The 20,064-nt window shown below is 36.7% G+C and overlaps 2 protein-coding genes and 1 long non-coding RNA gene across 5 annotated transcripts in view; 2 read left to right on the top strand and 1 right to left on the bottom strand.

Annotated features, from left to right (window-relative positions):
* Window positions 1–5,786, top strand: part of PRKG1 (protein kinase cGMP-dependent 1) — a 1,342,028-nt gene extending 1,336,242 nt beyond the window's left edge. For all 3 annotated transcript variants that reach the window (XM_001099261.5, XM_001099460.5, XM_077945585.1), the window contains one exon: window positions 1,237–5,786. In XM_001099261.5, coding sequence (XP_001099261.1) covers window positions 1,237–1,335 — 99 coding nt within the window. In that variant the 3' untranslated portion in view covers window positions 1,336–5,786. The remainder of the gene's footprint in view (window positions 1–1,236) is intronic.
* The window catches only part of LOC114669993 (uncharacterized), a 64,883-nt gene extending 46,818 nt beyond the window's left edge, over window positions 1–18,065 (bottom strand). Inside the window, exons 1-2 of the long non-coding RNA XR_003719389.2 lie at window positions 18,002–18,065; window positions 1,350–1,402 (exon numbers count right to left, since the gene is read on the bottom strand). This is a non-coding gene — a long non-coding RNA (uncharacterized LOC114669993). The remainder of the gene's footprint in view (window positions 1–1,349; window positions 1,403–18,001) is intronic.
* LOC703248 (ADP-ribosylation factor-like protein 4A) lies at window positions 9,477–10,601 on the top strand. Its single transcript, XM_015147606.3, has one exon. The coding sequence runs from the start codon at window positions 9,670–9,672 to the stop codon at window positions 10,270–10,272; it is 603 nt and encodes a 200-aa protein (XP_015003092.2). The 5' UTR covers window positions 9,477–9,669; the 3' UTR covers window positions 10,273–10,601.
* Window positions 18,066–20,064: the final 1,999 nt, after the last annotated feature.

Raw genomic sequence — 20,064 nt, 5'->3', positions numbered from 1 at the left:
ATTGTGTGAGACACTTGATGGTGTTTATGTCAGTCAACAATGATCTGTTATTTTTTAAGTTTAATCCTATGATTAGGTTAAACAAACTCTAGGAAAAATGTCACATTAAAATAATGACATATTCTAAAATCCAAGCTTAAAAGCAAATACATTTGGAGATAGTCGCTATAATTGTGTTTTACTCTTATCTTTTTTAACTATTCATTTTAAATCAAGTTTCCCTCATTTATGAACATAAGTTAATTTTTAGTATGGGAAATGTTCAAAAGATAGAAACGCAGACAAAAATATATAGGTGAGAGGATCACTTGAGGCCAGGAGTTCAAGAATTCAAGACCAGCCAGCCTGGACAACATAGTGAGACTCTGTCTCTCCAAAGAAAAAGAAAAGAAAATATTTACCAGGTGTGCTGATGTGCACCTGTAGTCCGTGCACCTATAGTCCTAACTACTCAAGCTGGAGCAGGAGGATCACTTGAGCCCAGGAATTTGAGGTGACTGAGCTGTGATTGCATCACTATACTTCAGTTTGGGTGACAGAGCGGAAAGACCCTGTCTCTAAAAAAAGAATAAAATAAAATAACACTTTTTCAAAGAGTCTTTACATGATCAGTTTTTTGGTTTTTGTTTTTTGGGGGGTTTTTTTTGAGATGGAGTCTTACTCTGTCACCCAGGCTGGAGTGCAGTGGCGCGATCTCAGCTCAGTGCAACCCCCGCCTCCCAGGTTCAAGCAATTCTCCTGCCTCAGCCTCCTGAGTAGTTGGGATTACAGGCACTCACCACAATGCCCAGCTAATTTTGGTATTTTTAGTAGACAGAGTTTCACCATGTTGGTCAGGCTGGTCTTGAATTCCTGACCTCAAGTGATCCTCCCACCTCGGCCTACCAAGTGTTGGGATTACAGGCGTGAGTCACCACGCTGGGCCTATATGATTACTCTTAGACTTCTGTGGCATCTTTGTTTCCATAGCTCTAGCCAAAATTTATTATATAGAAAGATTTTTTGTGATTATTTGTTTTAATCAGACAATTTATTACTCACAAGGGTATAAACTCTCTGAGGATAAGAACCATGTCTATTTGTACCCATCAGTGTGACCCTCAATACCTGCTACATAGTAGATACTCAACAAAATAGTCACTAATAGGGGATAAATACAGAATGCACTTAAAAATTCCAGCTTGGAATTCCACTAAAAAAAAAATCCACTAAAACAAAACTGTCCATTTTATACAGGTTGCATCACCCACAGATACAAGCAATTTTGACAGTTTTCCTGAGGACAACGATGAACCACCACCTGATGACAACTCAGGATGGGACATAGACTTCTAATGTATTTCTCTTACCTGCTTCTGCCTTGCTGAAGACAGCTTTTTCTGAGACACAGCTGCCAGCAAACCTGAGGGAAAGAGAGAAGATTAGTGCTCGGGGTCACCATGATGCCTTTGATCGATGCTGCTCCAGTAACTACAGTGGCATTAGGACTTATTGCTTAGATGACAATAGTGCTCTTTACATGTTTTCTGTTTGAACCTAAAATAGCAGTTGACATGGTGGTCCTGAAGCAAAGCCTTTCATCAGTAAAGAGATGTTTTCTATTGTGGCAATGACCTTGCTTTGCTCTGATTATAATTTGAAAGACTGTAGGAAACACTTCAATCTAGTATAGGAGTCTGTACCTTGCTAGAATATTCAAGAAGATGAAAGAATAATATATTGGGTACAATAGATTACTATGGTACAGAAACTGGGCTATTCCCTTTCTTCAAGTGAAGGCTGTGGGATCTATTACTGCAGGCCGGTGTATATACCATACAAAAGAGGACCACACATCTGTTGGTCACAGAGTTCATGTCACACCAGTGCTAGAAGTTTCATGATTTTATTTCCCAGCAGTGCTGATGACAAGACTGAATGTTACCTTTTCTTTCTGACAGATTTTAAAAAATGATATGATAAAAGCACAACTGCTATAGATTCTGCTGAGACCTCTCATAGTAGGTATATATACGTTTTCACAGAGGACTGAAAAATAATGCATGATATTTGTTTTTTTTTTTTTTTGATAAATTGGCATGATAGAGTGGGGAAAAAAGCAATTCACAAAATCATTTCATATTTTTTTAAATATTGTGCTTAAAGATGGTCCTGGAAGTAAATGACTAGCAGCCAATTGGTTTTACCTAACCTACCCTCAAACTGAGGCTTAAAGTATTCCCTTTTATAAAAATAAACCCTTGGGGTGGGGTGGAATGGGGAGGGATTAAAATTCATCCAAAAAATAAATAAAAACTATATAGGTGCTATGTATATCTTTCATCTGTAAATGTCAGTGTCTGAACAGACAACACAAATTCAAATCATTGTATGTGTAGCCAGAAACTCAAGCATTTTCACTGAAGTTATTAAACCAAACTCCTGTCCGATTTCACTTATACAACATAGTCAGTCTAGAGTTGAGAGACAAAGGTGATCATAAACCTATTCGAACTAGCTTCTTGTCTTAGGCCTGAACCGAAAAACAGACAACAAACAAAAAACAGGAATGAAAAACAAAAATAAAAAAAGTAGAAAAGACAAAGAAAGAAAGCCCAAAGTCAAAGTTAAGATTTACGGGTTTACGAGACCAGGAACATTACTTATTTGAGGTTAGAAAACAAAACAAGAACCTGGCCAGGTGTTGATTTCCTTTTTTGTGAATTAGCTGAGTCCGTAAACTTGTCTAAGTAAGAAAGCAGCACAGAGGAAAACAGGAACCTGATTTTTTTAAAAAATAAATTTTAAATAGAACAGAATTCCTACAATTCTGCAATTTCATACTACCTAAAAAAGACTAGATTTGAAAATGTCAAGCTGATTTACTTTATTCACATGGAGAAAAGAATCCACAAATTAAACTGAGTCCTTCACTGGCAGGCCAGTTGACTATTATTAGCTGTCATAAGTAACTCAGCCATTTGGAAGCATTTCCTGGACAAAATTGCATTATACCTATGAAGAAAAATATAGAAGCTTTCAAGCTGTCATTCTGTTTTGGCACTGTGTGTGAATTTGTTATATTAAATTGAGGCTTGCTTTTTTTTTCAGTAGAGTTTTCTTTTTAATCAATCAAATGCCTATATTTCTGGAAGAAAAAGTCCAATTAGATCATTACACCTTAACTAAGAAGGCAGGTATTATAAATTTTGCTTGAATTGTTCTTACTCAGAACTACCTTAGAATATGGTATCTTATGAAAATATAATATTCTCAAAATTTTGGAGGAGAAAATGAAAAGGGAATAAACTTCAAGTAAAACTTTAATCCTAAAATATTATTGTTATTCTTGTGTTTCTGGGGTTTTCCCTCTCTTACAATTTCTCCAAATTGGTCTATTCCCCAAGATATCCACTGTTTTCCACAGATTTTAGAATATAAAATTAAACATATCAATTTAAAATCTAGCTATGAATGTTATTCCAAGAATTTTATATTTTTAATTGGCTTTTTAAAAATATATGATTCCAACATTATAGTGAATGTTCAGTAAATTTTGTTGAAAGATAATGTGGTTTAGGCATGCTAAAGATTTGCTAGAATATTAAGTTCACCTTGTTATTTGGAAAGAGAATCTGCTTCTGTAACTTTTTAAAAATCTGCAAAGTCCCAGAGATTAGCACTTACTATGGATTTTGGAACTATGGTTCAAGTCTAAGACAACCAATATGAATACGTTCAATGGAGAAGGAAGAAGTAGCATTCAGCACAATGTAACTGTAGATTGTTTCTTACACTTGTTACTGCATCTTTGTTCATTTCACCCATAGCATTGCATTTGATGTCTGAAGCAATCATCACAAAATAAAGGTAAACTACATCTTCCGAGATGTACCAACAGAAAACATTCATCTAATTTTCAACACTGAATTTCTAGGATTTAAATCTTGTCTTAATGAAGACTCTAGGGCTAAAATTCATGGTCAGTTCCATAAAGTGCATCTCACTTTATTTCTGAATTTTTCACAACCCCTCTATTTTCTTACACTAAAGAACATCTGCATAAGTTAGAATAGTGCCAAGTTGTTTGATTTGTTTTATGATTTTCTTGTTAATGTGTTGAGTATGGGAAATAAGGGCTTTCTGTGTGTCTTGACTCACAGGAAAACTGAAACTGCCAAGGGAAACAACTTTAAAATAACTGAGATGGATTGAATACATTTGAAAAAATAATTTCTGGAAAAATGCTATACATGATTTTTATGTTTATATCTTCTTTCTTATTAATATATGAATCAGATCCATATGGCATTCAAAATAAATTTATTCTGATTATATTCTTTACAAGTCATAATTTTTACCTAAAGTTGTGGAATATGCATGTGAATTACACATGTGTAGTAATAAACTCAACTATTGAATTTTTCCTGTTTCATTTATAAATTACTGAACTGATGGTAAACAAATTTAATGAAGTCAGCTACCATATTGAAAATAAAGATATTAGAACTGATTTCATACAATAGAGGTGATCTGTGCATTATCCATAACAACTTTTCCTTTCACAATAGGACCACAGACAAATATTTATGTAAATAGATATTTTTGTGTGATATTTTGTGGTACATATAACTTTTTTTAGTGTTTCACAGCATTATTATTTCATTTTATTTGTATTGAATAATGTTTTTAGGTCCAAGTAGACTTGAATTAATGTCATAATTGTCAGTATTATTGAAAATTATGTCAACTGTACTGTTATTCATCTGTCCCATAGTTTAGAACATGACCTGGCTATCTGGCATTGTTGCAAGTGCCTTAAATTCATGGCATCCTATTAAAAAAACAAATTTGGTGTTATGCTGCATGACAAAGACAAACACACCTCAAAATGTTGTCCTTTCTTAGCTTGCTGCGTTTTACAGTTCTTTCTGCTAACAATTTATAAGCCTTTATTATATAATATTGATGAATTACAGAAATGATGAAGTTGTTCTCTTATTTCTGTTAAATGTACCAGAGCTGTGTATCTGTTAATGAGATACAGCGTCATTTCTGTGAAATGTATAAATGTATGTGCAGGTCAAATTAATATATGACATTCTATCAGTCTGTATACAGGTATTCCTGTTTTGCTAAGCTGTGCAGATTCTGTAAAAATAAATTAGTGCAGTCAAGTTCTAACATATCTCATTTTATAGACTCCATTGACAATGGTCCAACCGAAAAGAAAAATTGGAAATGACTGCTAACCACACCTCGTTATGATACCAATGATGAAAAAGTCACTTGGTGCACCTCTCAACAAAACAGGATGCTTTCTCCAAGTTCTTGTATATGCAAATCATTTATGAGGCAAGTTTTCAACAGACCTAGAAGGCAAAACATTAAAAGCGTGTTGTTAGCCCTCCTCTCTGCCCCTGCATCAACAGACAGAGCTCTGGGACCTTGGCAATGACTCAGAGGTTGGGGCTTTCTGAGTAAAGGGACATTTCTTTAAGCATCATCTATCAAATTTATTTCAATGTATGATGTTTTTACAACTGGTCAGTTCTTTTGTATTCTTACAGCTATGGTTATTTGATTGTCCTCTTACAATTTGTTCTACATGAAAGAGTTCTTTGTTAGTCAGAATGCAACAAACTGTCATCAAATGGTCATTGACCACTTGCACTCTTTTGATGTAGATTAAAAACTTTTTCATAAACTTAACCTGCTTTGATTTGCTCTGTATTTTTCCTGCAGCTGTAATTGCTGAGTGCCTGTTGTATACTTTATAGAGTTGAAATAAAAAAATAATTACTTTTGAACTTAGTTGATGTTTAATTCCAGATAAGGTTCCAAGAATAGAATTGGTATATCATCCTAGATGAAATACCAGGTAGTACTGTTATAGAATGTCACTATAACAAAGTATGAAATACCTATAATCCAAGCATTCTTCATGAAATAATATACTATATTGTAATCTAATATAAAACTAATCCAACAAATTGGTTTTAAAGAATTCATAGGAATAATGTTGGGCCATCCAGTGTGAAAAGCAAAGTGAATACAGATATTTACACAAACTCAGAAATTAGCAGATTTCTGAGCATGACCACCACACAGTCCTTTTGGGCTATCCCTAGTCAAACTCTGTACTAGTTAAAACAATCAAAGGGATAATTCTTGTATATTACTACATCCTAGGAGGAAATGATTTCATATGAAGAGCAACTTCATGAGTCTTTGTCCAAGGATAGTTCACCTGATTCCTTGGCTTCACCATATGCACAAATAAGAAAAATTTGGGGAACAATATGATTACAATGAATTCAACTCCCTAAAGCCTGTTAAATATATTCTTTCTACATCCCTTTGTTCTTCTCTGCAGTAAATGATGCACACGTTAAAACTGTCTGCAGCATGAAGATCCTCTCAATTACATTGTTTTTGTCTTTTTGATCTCACATTGCCAGTGACAGTGAGTTGAAAACCCTTGTTTGATGTAAACTAGAAATTCAGTCCAGGGAACTTTTTCAGATAAAGCCAATAAAACCACTTGAAAAAATACTATGTCACAATTGTACATCCAGTAATTCATTTCTTTTGCAAACAGAACTGTAATATAAGCTTTTAACATCCATCCTTTACGTTTTTTCATACCCTTAATCTAAGAATGTTCTTCTTGATCGTGAAAGTTTTTTTTATATTAATCGCACAGTTTTGGGAGGAGCATGCAGATCAACACAATCATTAGAAGGATGGGGAGGAGGAGGCGTCAGTGATGGTGATGATGTTGCATCTACATCACTCACATCTTGTGCATATTTCAATGGGAATAAATCAGTGTGCAAATTTTCAAGAATGACAATAGGAATCAATTCTAAATTTGAGATAAATGGGTTGATTGTGTGATCACCCAAATGATACCCAAGTGCAAATATTACAATGTTACACCTGCAGACCTACCTTGAGATTCTTAGTTATAGCCCTGTGTGTCAAGCTCATAATACAGGCCACCACATTAATGTTTCTTTTGTGTATGTGGGTGGTGTTTGAGACAGGGCCTCACTCTGTCACCCAGGCTGGAGTGCAATGGCACAATCTCAGCTAACTGCAGCCTTGACTTCCTGGACTCTTCTGCCTTGGCCTACCAAGTATCTAGGACTACAGGTGCACATCACCATGCCCAGTTAATTTCACACTTTTTTAAATTGAGAGTCATATTGAGAGTTTTCCTCTGTGTCCCCAGACTTCTCCTTTCTAACTCAAAAAGTCCTATAAATTGATAAAACAGTAATATTTATCTCTGGCAGCTGATTTTTATCCAAGGTAAGTCTATGGAGCAAAAGACAAATCTATCTATCTACATGTCCACTAGCAAAGCCAAACAAGTTAAGCCTCAAATTTGTGCAAATAATAATAATAACTATTATTATTATTATAATTATACAAAGAAAAAGGAAAAGGAAAACAAGGCATCCCTAACAACCCAAAAGTCTGGCCACAGATTTTACAAAAATTCATGGACAAGCTCTAGGCATAAGATCTAAGCCAGTGTTTTTCAAACATTGATGTCATAAGATGTATCTGGTAAATAATATAAAAACATAGGTTTCTAGGATAATCCAAAATTACTTTGAGGTATAACCCAGGATTCTGAATTTTTAACCAACCCCTTAGTGTATTTTGATGAGAATATACATCTCTGAGATAGAAGCAGGAGAAAAGGATCCATGGAGAAACATTTCAGGAATGATGGGGTAAATGAGGTAAACAGAAAAAAAAGTCTGTAAAGAATCATGGACATCCAAAGCCTATAAATGTTCTCAGAAATGTTAAATGGCATTTATATTCCACCCATAGAAGTGTCCTTTCAATTAACATATTAAAATGCCCTATTAATAATAAGCTGCTTTTCTGTTAAGGAATAGACCTATGTCTTGATTTGCAAAGCCAAAAATAAATATGTGTACCCACCTCTAGTATCTGGTACATCAGGACAGGATACTAGGAGTTAATTTGCAGGAGGACTCTTAGTCCTCTGAGGAGAAATGATACTGGTGACCTGAGCTTCTGGCTCAGCTGGATTTTGGCCACAGTTCATCAATGTCTGATTTCCCTCCCTGGGGGACTTTTCTGTGCCATGTAAGTCAGGTTGCGGTTTTTGACTTGCTTTGGCCATTGAAAAGTGAGCCTTGTCACTGCAAGCAGAAGCTTTAAGAGCCAGTTCTTGCTTCGTTACATTCTCCTTTCCCTGTGATGTTGTGATCAGCATTTCCTCAACAGTGGCTGCCCTGTCAGCTTCAGAAGCAGAGTAAGGACAGTGATGAGGAGGAGTGGAGCCCCTCACCAACTCCCAAAGGCTTTACAGTGGAATATATTGTTGTTTTGAACCACTAAGATTTCGGCTTTGTCTATTTCAATAGGATTTTGCCCATTCTGAATGATACAACTGTCACATACAAAAGAAAGATGAGGCCTGCCCTGGCATCTGCAAGGTGATTTACCACTGTAGAAAATAACAGGCAGAAAATAACAGAATAAATCTTTAGACCCTGAGTCACAGGCAGTAAAAACTGCAGTGAAGGCTTGAATTCACCCAAATGCCCAATCTTCTGACAGAAACTACCTCAAACCTGACATAGCAAAGATACATTTTAAGGAGTAATGGAAGGAAACATTTTAAGAGCCCAGACCATCTAAGATTGGGGCAATGATTTACCTGGGCAATTTGCATGAAGACTTTCAAATTCAGAAGAACTGGTACTAAAGCAAGAGAAGCAAAGAGGCCAGTAGAAATTATGTTAGACATGGAATCGGGGGATTTGTAATTCCTAGGAAGAACATGATTCTTCAAGGTTCCTGGAGAGAGGTGAGAGTGGAAAGATTTTACTATAAAAGAAAGTTGGAATAGGAGCTTAACTATAATTCTAAATGTCTTCTGTGTAACCCTTTGCTAACTACGTGGGCCACAAATTACTACATATATTGAAGTGAATTACTTAGGGCCTTGGTTTCCTGACCCATAGGAAGATTATTAGACTTATTTTTAATAATAAAACTCTATGCTTTTAAGTTCCTTCACTTACAACCTCCCTCCAGAGTTTGGCAAACTATGATACACCAGCCAAATTTGCCTTACAGTCTGTTTTTGTAAATAAAGTTTTATTGGAACAAACATATTGTCTAAAGTAGCTTTCATGTTACAACAGCACTTGAGTAGTAAGCTAGAGGCTGCATGGCAGGTAAAGCCTAAAATATTTACTATCTGGCCCTTTCCAGGAAAAGGTTGGCTTGCAATGAGCTGATGATTTTCAAGTTCACTTCTCCGTAGAGCTTCAGGACATTGAAGTAATGTCTCAGAGTCTACCGAGATGGGGAGAGGAGTACCTGGATTAAGAAAAGGGGACATGCAGGGAGTAGGTTCCACAGGCTCCAGATTTCCAATTCTGATTCAGTCAGAAAGGTTACAATATTATTTGTTTTACATATCAGTTTAACATATTCTGAGAGCTGCTTGGAGAGCTAAGCTGGAAAGACGTGGGGGTGCTTATCCCTGCGTGGAAACGCTTGCCAATGCTTGCTCATTTGGACCCAGACTCCGGATCGGGAGCAGTCTTATAGTTGAATCAGCTACCAAGAGAAGTTCTAAAGCAAGAAGAGAAAAGCACTTCAATTTGGGACATTTATTTAAACCTGGAAATGGGGAATGGGCTATCAGACCAGACTTCTATCCTGTCCAACCTGCCTTCATTTCAGTCCTTCCACATTGTTATTCTGGGTTTGGACTGTGCTGGAAAGACAACTGTCTTATACAGGCTGCAGTTCAATGAATTTGTAAATACCGTACCTACCAAAGGATTTAACACTGAGAAAATTAAGGTAACCTTGGGAAATTCTAAAACAGTCACGTTTCACTTCTGGGATGTAGGTGGTCAGGAGAAGTTAAGGCCACTGTGGAAGTCATATACCAGATGCACAGATGGCATTGTATTTGTTGTGGACTCTGTTGATGTCAAAAGGATGGAGGAAGCCAAAACTGAACTTCACAAAATAACTAGGATATTAGAAAATCAAGGAGTCCCTGTACTTATAGTTGCTAACAAACAGGACTTGAGGAACTCATTGTCTCTTTCAGAAATTGAGAAATTGTTAGCAATGGGTGAACTGAGCTCATCAACTCCTTGGCATTTGCAGCCTACCTGTGCAATCATAGGAGATGGCCTAAAGGAAGGACTTGAGAAACTACATGATATGATCATCAAAAGAAGAAAAATGTTGCGGCAACAGAAAAAGAAAAGATGAATATCAATACCTATTATATCTGTGTGGAGTAGGTTTTCTCTGGTCTGATTTTGACAAATAGAAGAGTGTCTACAACCTGGTTTGCCTGTCTGCCCTCCTGGATGCTATTAAAGCTTTGTTTTGTTGAACAATCAGATGCCCAACTCTGTTGCCTTGTGGAAGATGAGTAAATGCAGTGCTTCTTAAAGTGGTCTCTTCTCCCTACCCCACAAATCTTTTGGTACTAGCATTTGGGGAAGCCAAGCAAGGACAGGAAATTGACCAGAACACAGTTGTGGAAATTTGGCCTGAAGTTAGTGAAATAAAACTTTCAAGAGTGAAAAAAAAAACATATTCTAATGTTAAACCACCCATATGTATTTATGCATATATATGTGTACATATTGTATATATGTATACATGTACATATATGTATATACACACATATGTATATACACACATATGTATACACATGTACATGTACACATATGTACACATGTATACATATACATATGTACATGTGCATATATACACATATATGTACATGCATGTGTATATACATATATGTGTGCATGTGTATATACACATACATGTATGCACCTGTATATACACATGTGTGTATACACATATACACGTATATGTATGCACATGTATATACACATGTATGTATGCACATGTATATGCACATATATGTGTGCACATGTATATATGCATATACACATGCATATATAGAAATATAATTTAATATGTATTTAATATTTCATTGGCATATTTGCCACTCTATGCAATACTATCAAACTGGCTCAATTAACATGGTTTATAAATATTATTTATATCTTATGGGGTACCCCCCCACCCTCCCTCCATCCTCTTAGCTTTTTGTTTTTAAAATTGTTTTGGCACATTAGAGTCCTTTTATTCTATATAAATATTAAAACCATATGGTCACATTTCATGAAAATACCTTTTAGGATTTTGATTAGAATTATTTTTAGTTCATAGATTAATGGGAGAAATGACAATCTTATAACTTTTTCCACTCGTGAGCATTATTTACAGTTTATAGAATGTCTTCAAAAGCATTTTCAATACAATTCATTTACATATTTGGTTGCTATTAAAATAACATCTTTTAAAATATTATACTCTTGAATATTTTAATTCTTTGTTGGCACAGAGAAATTTAACTGATTTTTTTTTTTTTTTTTTTTTTTTTCTGAATGGAGTCTCACTCTATTGCCCAGACGGGAGTGCAGTAGTGCTATCTCGCCTCACTGCAACCTCCGTCTCCTGGGTTCAAGCCTCTCCTGCCTCAGCCTCCCGAGTAGCTGAGACTTACAGGTGTGCACAACCATGCCCTGCAAATTTTTGTATTTTTAGTAGAGACAGGGTTTCACCATGTTGGCCAGGCTAGTCTTGAACTCCTGAGCTCAAGTGATCCATTCACCTCAGCCTCCCGAAGTGCTGGAATTGCAGGCGTGAGCTACTGTGCCCAGCCAATTTCTTGTATAGTGCTCTTATGTCCACCATCCTTGCTGAAATTTTACTGATTAATATCTATATCTATTTCTTAGGTTATTTCTAAAGATAATATTGTCATCTCTGAATAATAAAATGTTGTATTTAACTCCTTATAGTTCCAATCAGTAATTTTTTTATCGAAGTAATGGACTGGCTAGGACTCCAAGTAAATGTATAATAATAAAATTACAGTCGGCCCCCTTGCTTCTTTTCTGATTTTAAATTTCCTCATTAGATGTTTGATACAGGTTTTATATGCATACACATGATCATATTAAGAGAGTTCTTACTTGGTCAATCTTTTTAAAAAATCAAAATTCTGTTTCAACATACATTAAGAAGGGCACGTTACTTTCTTCATCCTTTTATTGTGGTCGACTTGGCAGAAGATGTATAACACATCTAATGTTAAACCACCCATGATTCCCTGGCATGAATTCAACTTTGTCATTACATGCATTTCAAATATATTGGTGTTTTTGATTTGCCAATGTTATATTTTATTTATTTATGTATTTTAGAGACAGGGTCTCTCTGTCACGCAGGCTGGAGTGCACTGGCACAATCCTAGCTTACTGCAGCCTCAAACTCCTGGGCTCAAGTGATCCTCAAGGCCGCCTCAGCCTTTTGAGTAGCTGGGACTATAGACACACATCACACACAGCTAGTTTGTTTATTTTTTATAGAGATTGGGTCTTGCTATATTTTACAGTCTGGTCTCAAACTCCTGGCTTCAAGTGATCCTCCTACCTTGGCCACCAATATGATATTTTAGACTTTTCTATGTATGATCTCAAGACAGTAGCCTAAAATTCCCCTTTCCTGAATTATCCTCATCTGTTTGTGTATAAAGGTTATACTAACCTATTTAGTTAGGTTAGTCTTCTCATCCAGAAAACAGAAATATATGGATCTATACTCCACTTCATTACTAGGAACTGTAAATTTAAAAATTAAAGTAAACAATTTTTATTCATCAGATTTGTAAATTAAAGTTTAAAAGTAGCAAAATGTTGGTTAGAATGTAGAGTAATGTAAAATTTTCATATACTGCTGGTACAAATGGGAATTTTTACAAATTGGAAGAATCATTTTCCAATATTTAACAAACTTGAAAATGTCTGTATCCTATAACTGAACGCTTCTATTCATTGGTGTATTTCCTAGAAAAAAATTCATACACCTTCACTAGGAGAGATATATACATATATCAGCATATCTTCAGAAGAATTTTGAAATAGTAAAAAATTTAGAAGTCAAACTATTCATCACGTGGATAACAGACCATTAAATCTGGTGTATTCAAACAATAGAATATTATATGAAAGCGAATATAGATGTGTTAGTTAAATTTAACACAGATAAATTTCAGAAACAATGCTAAATGAAAAAATTGCATAATACAGTGTGACAACATTTATATAATTTTTTAAGTGAGAAACTTTTATTTTGGGGGGAAATGGCAGATTCAGTTATTTGAATCAACTCTCTTACCAAATATTTAAAATGTTACTACAAACACCCTAGAAGAAACCCTAGGCAATACCATTCAGGACATAGGCATGGGCAAGGACTTCATGTCTAAAACACAAAAAGCAATGGCAACAAAACCCAAAATTGACAAATGGGATCTAATTAAACTAAAGAGCTTCTGCACAGCAAAAGAAACTACCATCAGAGTGAACAGGCAACCTACAGAATGGGAGAAAATTTTTGCAATCTACTCATCTGACAAAGGACTAATATCCAGAACCTACAAAGAACTCAAATTTACAAGAAAAAACAACCCCATCAAAAAGTGGGCGAAGTATATGAACAGACACTTCTCAAAAGAAGATATTTATGCAGCCAACAGACACATGAAAAAATGCTCATCATCACTAGCCATCTGAGAAATGCAAATCAAAACCACAATGAGATACCATCTCACACCAGTTAGAATGGCAATCATTAACAAGTCAGGAAACAACAAGTGCTGGAGAGGATGTGGAGAAATATGAACACTTTTACACTGTTGGTGGGACTGTAAACTGGTTCAACCATTGTGGAAGATTGTGTGGCAATTCCTCAAGGATCTAGAACTAGAAATACCATTTGAGCCAGCCAATCCATTACTGGGTATATACCCAAAGGATTATAAATCATGCTGCTATAAAGACACATGCACACATATGTTTATTGCTGCACTATTCACAATAGCAAAGACTTGGAACCAACCCAAATGTCCATCAATGATAGACTGAATTAAGAAAATGTGGCACATATACACCATGGAATACTATGCAGCCACAAAAAAGGATGAGTTCATGTCCTTTGTAGGGACATGGATGCAGCTGGAAACCATCATTCTCAGCAAACTATCGCAAGAACAGAAAACCAAACACCACATATTCTCACTCATATGTGGGAATTGAACAATGAGAACACTTGGACACAGGAAGGGGAACATACTGGGGCCTGTTGTAGAGTGGGAGGAGGGGGGAGGGATAGCATTAGGAGATTATACCTAATGTAAATGACAAGTTAATGGGTGCAGCACACCAACATGGCACATATATACATATGTAACAAACCTGCATGTTGTGCACATGTGCCCTAGAACTTAAAGTATAATTTAAAAAGTACTTAGTAAAAAAAATAAAAAATAAAAATAAAATTCTACTACATATGTATCTATGTGGGTGTGTGTGTTTGTGTGTGTGTGTATATGTTACATCCCTCTCTCTCCCTTAAAAATCTCAAAAAGTTGGCAACATACTAAGAAAAAGCCAATTCAAAATCTAAGGGAAGGTGGGAACCATGAAAGTGGCCACTAAAACTTTATTTACTCTGAGAACATTTCTCGAGTCTGTTGAAGTTGAGCTTTGGTTTAATAGCCATCTGGGACAAGGGATAGATATAAAAGTCAATATTCAAGGACTACAATTTTTAAAAATTAAATGACATAAACTTACAATTAAAGTATATTAAAATAACAGTATATGTTACAAAAATTATACAAAATATATAAATACTCAAACTATATACTCAAAACTTATTACTACCCAAATATCATACTTCATTGTACTATTGCATATGCTTTTGAAATTATTTATGTCAGTTGTATCTGTGTGGGGCTTAGTGCAGTGTCTCATACCTGTAATCCCAGTGTTTTAGGAGGCTGAGGCTGGAGGATCTCTTGAGGTCAGGAGTTCAAGGCCAGCCTAGGCAATATAGTGAGATTCTATCTCTATTTAGAAAATCATTTTTAATTATCTGGGCCTGGTGGCATGCATCTGTAGTTCTAGCTATGCTTGTAATCCCAGTGCTTTGTGAGGCTGGGGCAGTTGGATCACTTGAGTTCAGGGATTTGAGGTTGAAGTAAGCTATGACTGCACCACTACACTGCAGCTTGGGTGACAGAGCAAGACTGTCTCAAAAAAAAAAAAAAAATCATATCTATATGGTGAATGTACTGTATAATTGTGAGCACATCTTCCCATCTCCATTGTCAGAGGAGTCACAGTTTTCACTTGAAATTGTCTTTGATGATTAACTTTATATGTTAACTTGGGTATCAGTGATACCCACATTGCTGGTAAAACAGTATTCCTGGGTGTGTCTCAAAGGGTGTTTCCAGAAAAGACTTGCACTTTAATTATTAGATTGAGTAAAGAAGGTCTGTCCTCTCCAACGTGAGCAGGCATCATCCAGTCCACTGGGGGCCTGAACAAAAAGGAGAAAGAAGGGAAAAATCTCTCTCTTCCTGATCAGGGACTCCATCTTCTCCCACCCTTGTACATCAGAGCTCTCGGACCTGAAGAGTTCTTAATAGATGGGTTTTTTTTGTTTGTTTTTTGTTTTTTGTTTTTGTTTTGTTTTGTTTTGTTTTTAATTGAGATGGAGTTTGATTCTTGTTGCCCAGGCTGGAGTGCAATCGTGTTTTGTTTTGTTTTGTTTTTAATTGAGATGGAGTTTGATTCTTGTTGCCCAGGCTGGAGTGCAATCGTGTGGTCTCGGCTCACTGCAACCTCCACCTCCCAGGTTCAAACAATTCTCCTGCCCCAGCCTCCTAGCTAGGATTACAGGCATGAGCCACCACACCCAGCTAATTTTTTTGTATTTTTAGTAGAGATGGGGTTTCACCGTGTTGGCCAGGCTGATCTTGAACTCCTGACCTCAGGTGATCCACCCACCTCAGCCTCCCAAACTGCTGGGATTATAGGCGTTAGCCACCACACCTGGCATGGAATTTTTTTTTTTTTTTTAAGAGATTGGATCTCACTGTCTCACCCAGTCTGGAGTGCAGTGGTGCAAACATGGCTCACTGCAGCCTTCACCTCCTGGGCTCAAGTAATCCTCTCCCCTCAGCCTCCCAAGGTGCTGAGACTACAGGTGTGTGCCATCACATCTGGCTAATTTTTTATTTTTAGTAGAGATGAGGTCTCACTATGTTGCCTATACTGGTTTTGAACTCCTGGGCCTATGCGATCCTCCTGATTCAACCTCCCAAAGTGTGATTATCGGCATAAGCCACCATGCCTGGCCTCAGTAGATTTTTTTTTTAAGGAAAAGAAAAGCACCTTTAATTGACTAATATTTGCCTTTCAAAGCCTACAGAAGCAGGAAAAAAATCTGTTTCTCCCCTACTCCTTACATACTTGTAAGAAAGTTCCACTTATTTATTTACTTACTTATTTTTCTAATCTCAGCTGTGAATTAAACCCTAGCAAAGTAATTTTTCAGACAAGTTTAGGACTTTGGCTGCAAATCAGGAACTCTAAATACAAAGAAAACATGCATTTTAAACCTTTAGACTTCACAGGTCTAGCCAGAGTTCCCTTCTAAAATTCTTAGACAGTGTAAATGATACTAGTAAATGGTATTAGCAAGAAGGTGTAGGAGAATATGGCTCTAGTAGAAAGCTAATTCACTACTCTCTGCCTCAATGCTTCCTCAGCTTCTAAGTAAGCTTGTGGCTCTGCTGAATTCACAAAGCTGTTGGTATTTGCAAAATGTTTTTAATTTCTTTTTTAAACTTAGAGCTTACTTTAAAGAATATGATTCTTGTGGTGAACAGAATCAGCTGGATTGCAGTAATATTATGAGAAGATGGAGATACTGATGGAGAAAATAGCACAATCAGGAAATGTAGACAAGTATAATGAATATACTAATGACATTTTGAGAGGTTTTGGTTGAGGTCGATTTGCTTCTTAAAGTCATTATTATAAATATATTTTAGAATATAATCCTAAAATAACAGTACACAATTTTTTACTTAGCATCTAACTGATAGCTACAAATTGAGTACACAATTCATATTGAACTGAACGTTTAGAGATGGCATTTCTTACACATCTTCCATGATCTTTTCTTCTTTAAAATAAATATTTTTTAAAAATTGAACTTTTTTTTTTCTGCCAGAACTCTTCAAAAAACAGATAGAAGAACCAAATTGGGTCTAGTTTAAAATATTGACTATCAATAAAATGCATGACTGCCATTAACATATATATTAACAGCTACATATACTATGTTAGGACTTGCACTTCCAATATGCTGTTTTATTAATTTTCCTGCTGCTCCTTTTCTCCGTGTACATCATGTTGACTCAAACGAAATGAAGCTATTAAATAGTACATTATAACTATTGCTTTGCATAAACCTATTGAATGTTTTTATCTTCCTTTTGAAAATGTAAACCTGAGATTATTAATATTTTTATTATCCAAACAAATTTAAAAAGAATATTCTGTTATATTTCCATTCTCCCTGAATAGTTCTATTGTCTGAACTTCCTTAACATTTGTTTGGCCTGGCGTTTCCCTATAACATTATATATTAACATAGTAATCTGGAGACTCAGACGTTTTTATCCAGCAATGCAATATAGGGCCTTTCAACTTCAACCAAACTAAAACATTTAACGAGAACCTAAGTCTCGCACCCCAGCTCCTTTTTTTTTTTTTTTTTTTTTAAGAATATGGTGGTGACAATACCAGACCTTACCATTTTAATTCTACCACGTGTAGATTTAATTTTTAACAAAACATTATGTAGAATATTAAGAAGGACAAAACATATTTGGCTTTAGAGAGTTTGCAGCATAGGCAGTTGTGAAAATATACAAGTAATTGGACATAGAAAATAAATATAGCTACAGGATTAATACATTCTTTTCTCTTCCCTACTAAGAATTTGTACGGAAATTCCACCAGGAGGCAGCAGAAGAGCGGGTTTCTCTCACCTCCCCGGCGGACGCCGGAGACACGGCGGAGCCTGATGTCCCTCAGAGCTTTAATCTTCCCCTCAGTCGCCTTTCCCCTCACCCGCCTCTAATTAAGTCAGAAAGGCCCTGTATTTATTTGCCCATGAACTGACACAGCAAACCAACAGCAGCCATTGTAGTGTGAATGGATTTGCGACCAGGCAAGGGGCTTCAGCCGGGATTACCCGCCCCGCAGCCGGATGAATGTGCTGAGCACAAAGTCTGCTCAAAGCCGAGCAAACGGACTATTTGTGAAAATGCCATCCTGGCTCAAGTCTGATTAAGACCGGGGGTCCCCAGGCCGTTTGATCTTCGCTCATCAAAGAGAGTCTTTAAACAAGCTTCATTTTACACTACTGTATGCTAGCGACGGGTTGTGACACCCAAGTGCAGCCACCGTGAGCAGCCAGCACTGGGAGCGCGTGAACAATGGAGATTCGCCGCGCCGCCTGGTGCAGGGCGCGGGCCCTGAGCGCTGGGAAACGCGCCCGCGCTGGAGGCAGGGCCTTTGCGGAAAGACTCAGGTTTGGGAGCCCATAGGTCCGCCGGAGAGGTATCCCGACGTGCCTCCTGCCAAGGACTCCTAGACTTCTCTGAAAATGATTTAATTTTTTTAACTTAAGGGTGATGAAGAATCCTTACAGGAGTTAATTATACATCCCTCCTCCTCTTCCCCGCCAAAAGTTAATAGTTCCATTTAATAGCCTACATCTTCCACTCTTTAGTATTTCTAAGACTGGGTGTCAAGACTCAAGTGTTTTTAAGGTCCTACTTTCTACTTTTCACCTTAAGGGGCTTTACAATTCACTAGTTGCAGAATTAGTGATAGCCGAAAACATCAGCTTTAAATAATACAACCAATTTTGTGATGGGAAAACAACCTCTATCTACACACACACACACACCACACACACACACACACACACACACACACACACATTTTTTAGAAAGTCGCTTGGTTCAAGTAATTCACGTTATTTCCAGGCACTTAATACTTACATGCCAGTCTCTTCAAAATCGACATGCTTAGTATCGATGTCAATGATTATTACTTGATCTTCAGGCTGTATAAGAGAACAGACTCCTTGCAGGATGTTCTTATTTAACCTGAGCAAAAGAAAAAGCCTTCTCTTGGCAGTGCTGAAAGAAAAAGAAAAGAAAGAGAGAGAGGAAGAGAAAGAGACTTTTGTAGTGAAAAGGAACCTCTCCGTCTCCCCTTCATCCCATTTTATAAAGAAAAGCCAGCACCACACCAAGAGTTAAGCGGCTTTCCCATATTTAGGAGCCAGATTATGGCTGACACCCTATACAGAGTACCATCCCCAGCCTTCTGACTCCTTGGCACGATGCCTTTCTTGGCCATACCCTGGGAGAAGAGCTGTCTTATAAAGGAGGTAATAATAGGAACTCAATGACGTGGAAGAAAACTGTTTTTCTCTAGATGCGGAGACTGTTTCATGGGATCCTACATCCTGCTTTCTGCAGACACTGGCCTATCCTTAGGGTTGGAGATGTTAAATCCTTTAGGGGACTCAAAGAGGACATTGCACTCCCTGTATCCACCACCACAGACCTTTCTGAGTATCAGGACCTCAGAAAAGATGCAGGCAGATATCTATGTGGTTTAGGCACTATCTTCACTGTGTTTTAGTCAAATGTTTCTGGGTTCCGGGCTCTACTCTCAGATTAACTTTCAATGTCCTGCTCTAGTAAAACACATCTTCTGAGCTTGGTTAGAAAGCTACAACGGAGGCTGATTTATCTGGGCTGACCATCTCCACTGCTCAAATAAACATAATCACGGTCAAATCTTGCCTTCTGTTTGTACTGAGGAGTGCAGAAAATCCAGCTCTCAGGGGAGTCATAACATGGACCAGGTCTAAAAGTTCTTTTAACATCACGAAGAACATTAAGACTAAACTGTTTTAAAAGTCAATGAGAAAGTCGTATCACTTTTTTTACGAAACATCAGGGATGAGGAATCCCTACTATATTCAAGATTGACACTAACAAAAATGTTGGCAACACACACCGTAAGGAAT

The sequence above is a fragment of the Macaca mulatta genome, chromosome 9 (genome assembly GCF_049350105.2).
Source record: "Macaca mulatta isolate MMU2019108-1 chromosome 9, T2T-MMU8v2.0, whole genome shotgun sequence".
Classification (NCBI taxonomy): Eukaryota; Metazoa; Chordata; class Mammalia; order Primates; family Cercopithecidae; genus Macaca; species Macaca mulatta.
Note: the sequence above shows the minus strand (reverse complement) of the source record. Positions and strands in the feature narration are given on the sequence as shown.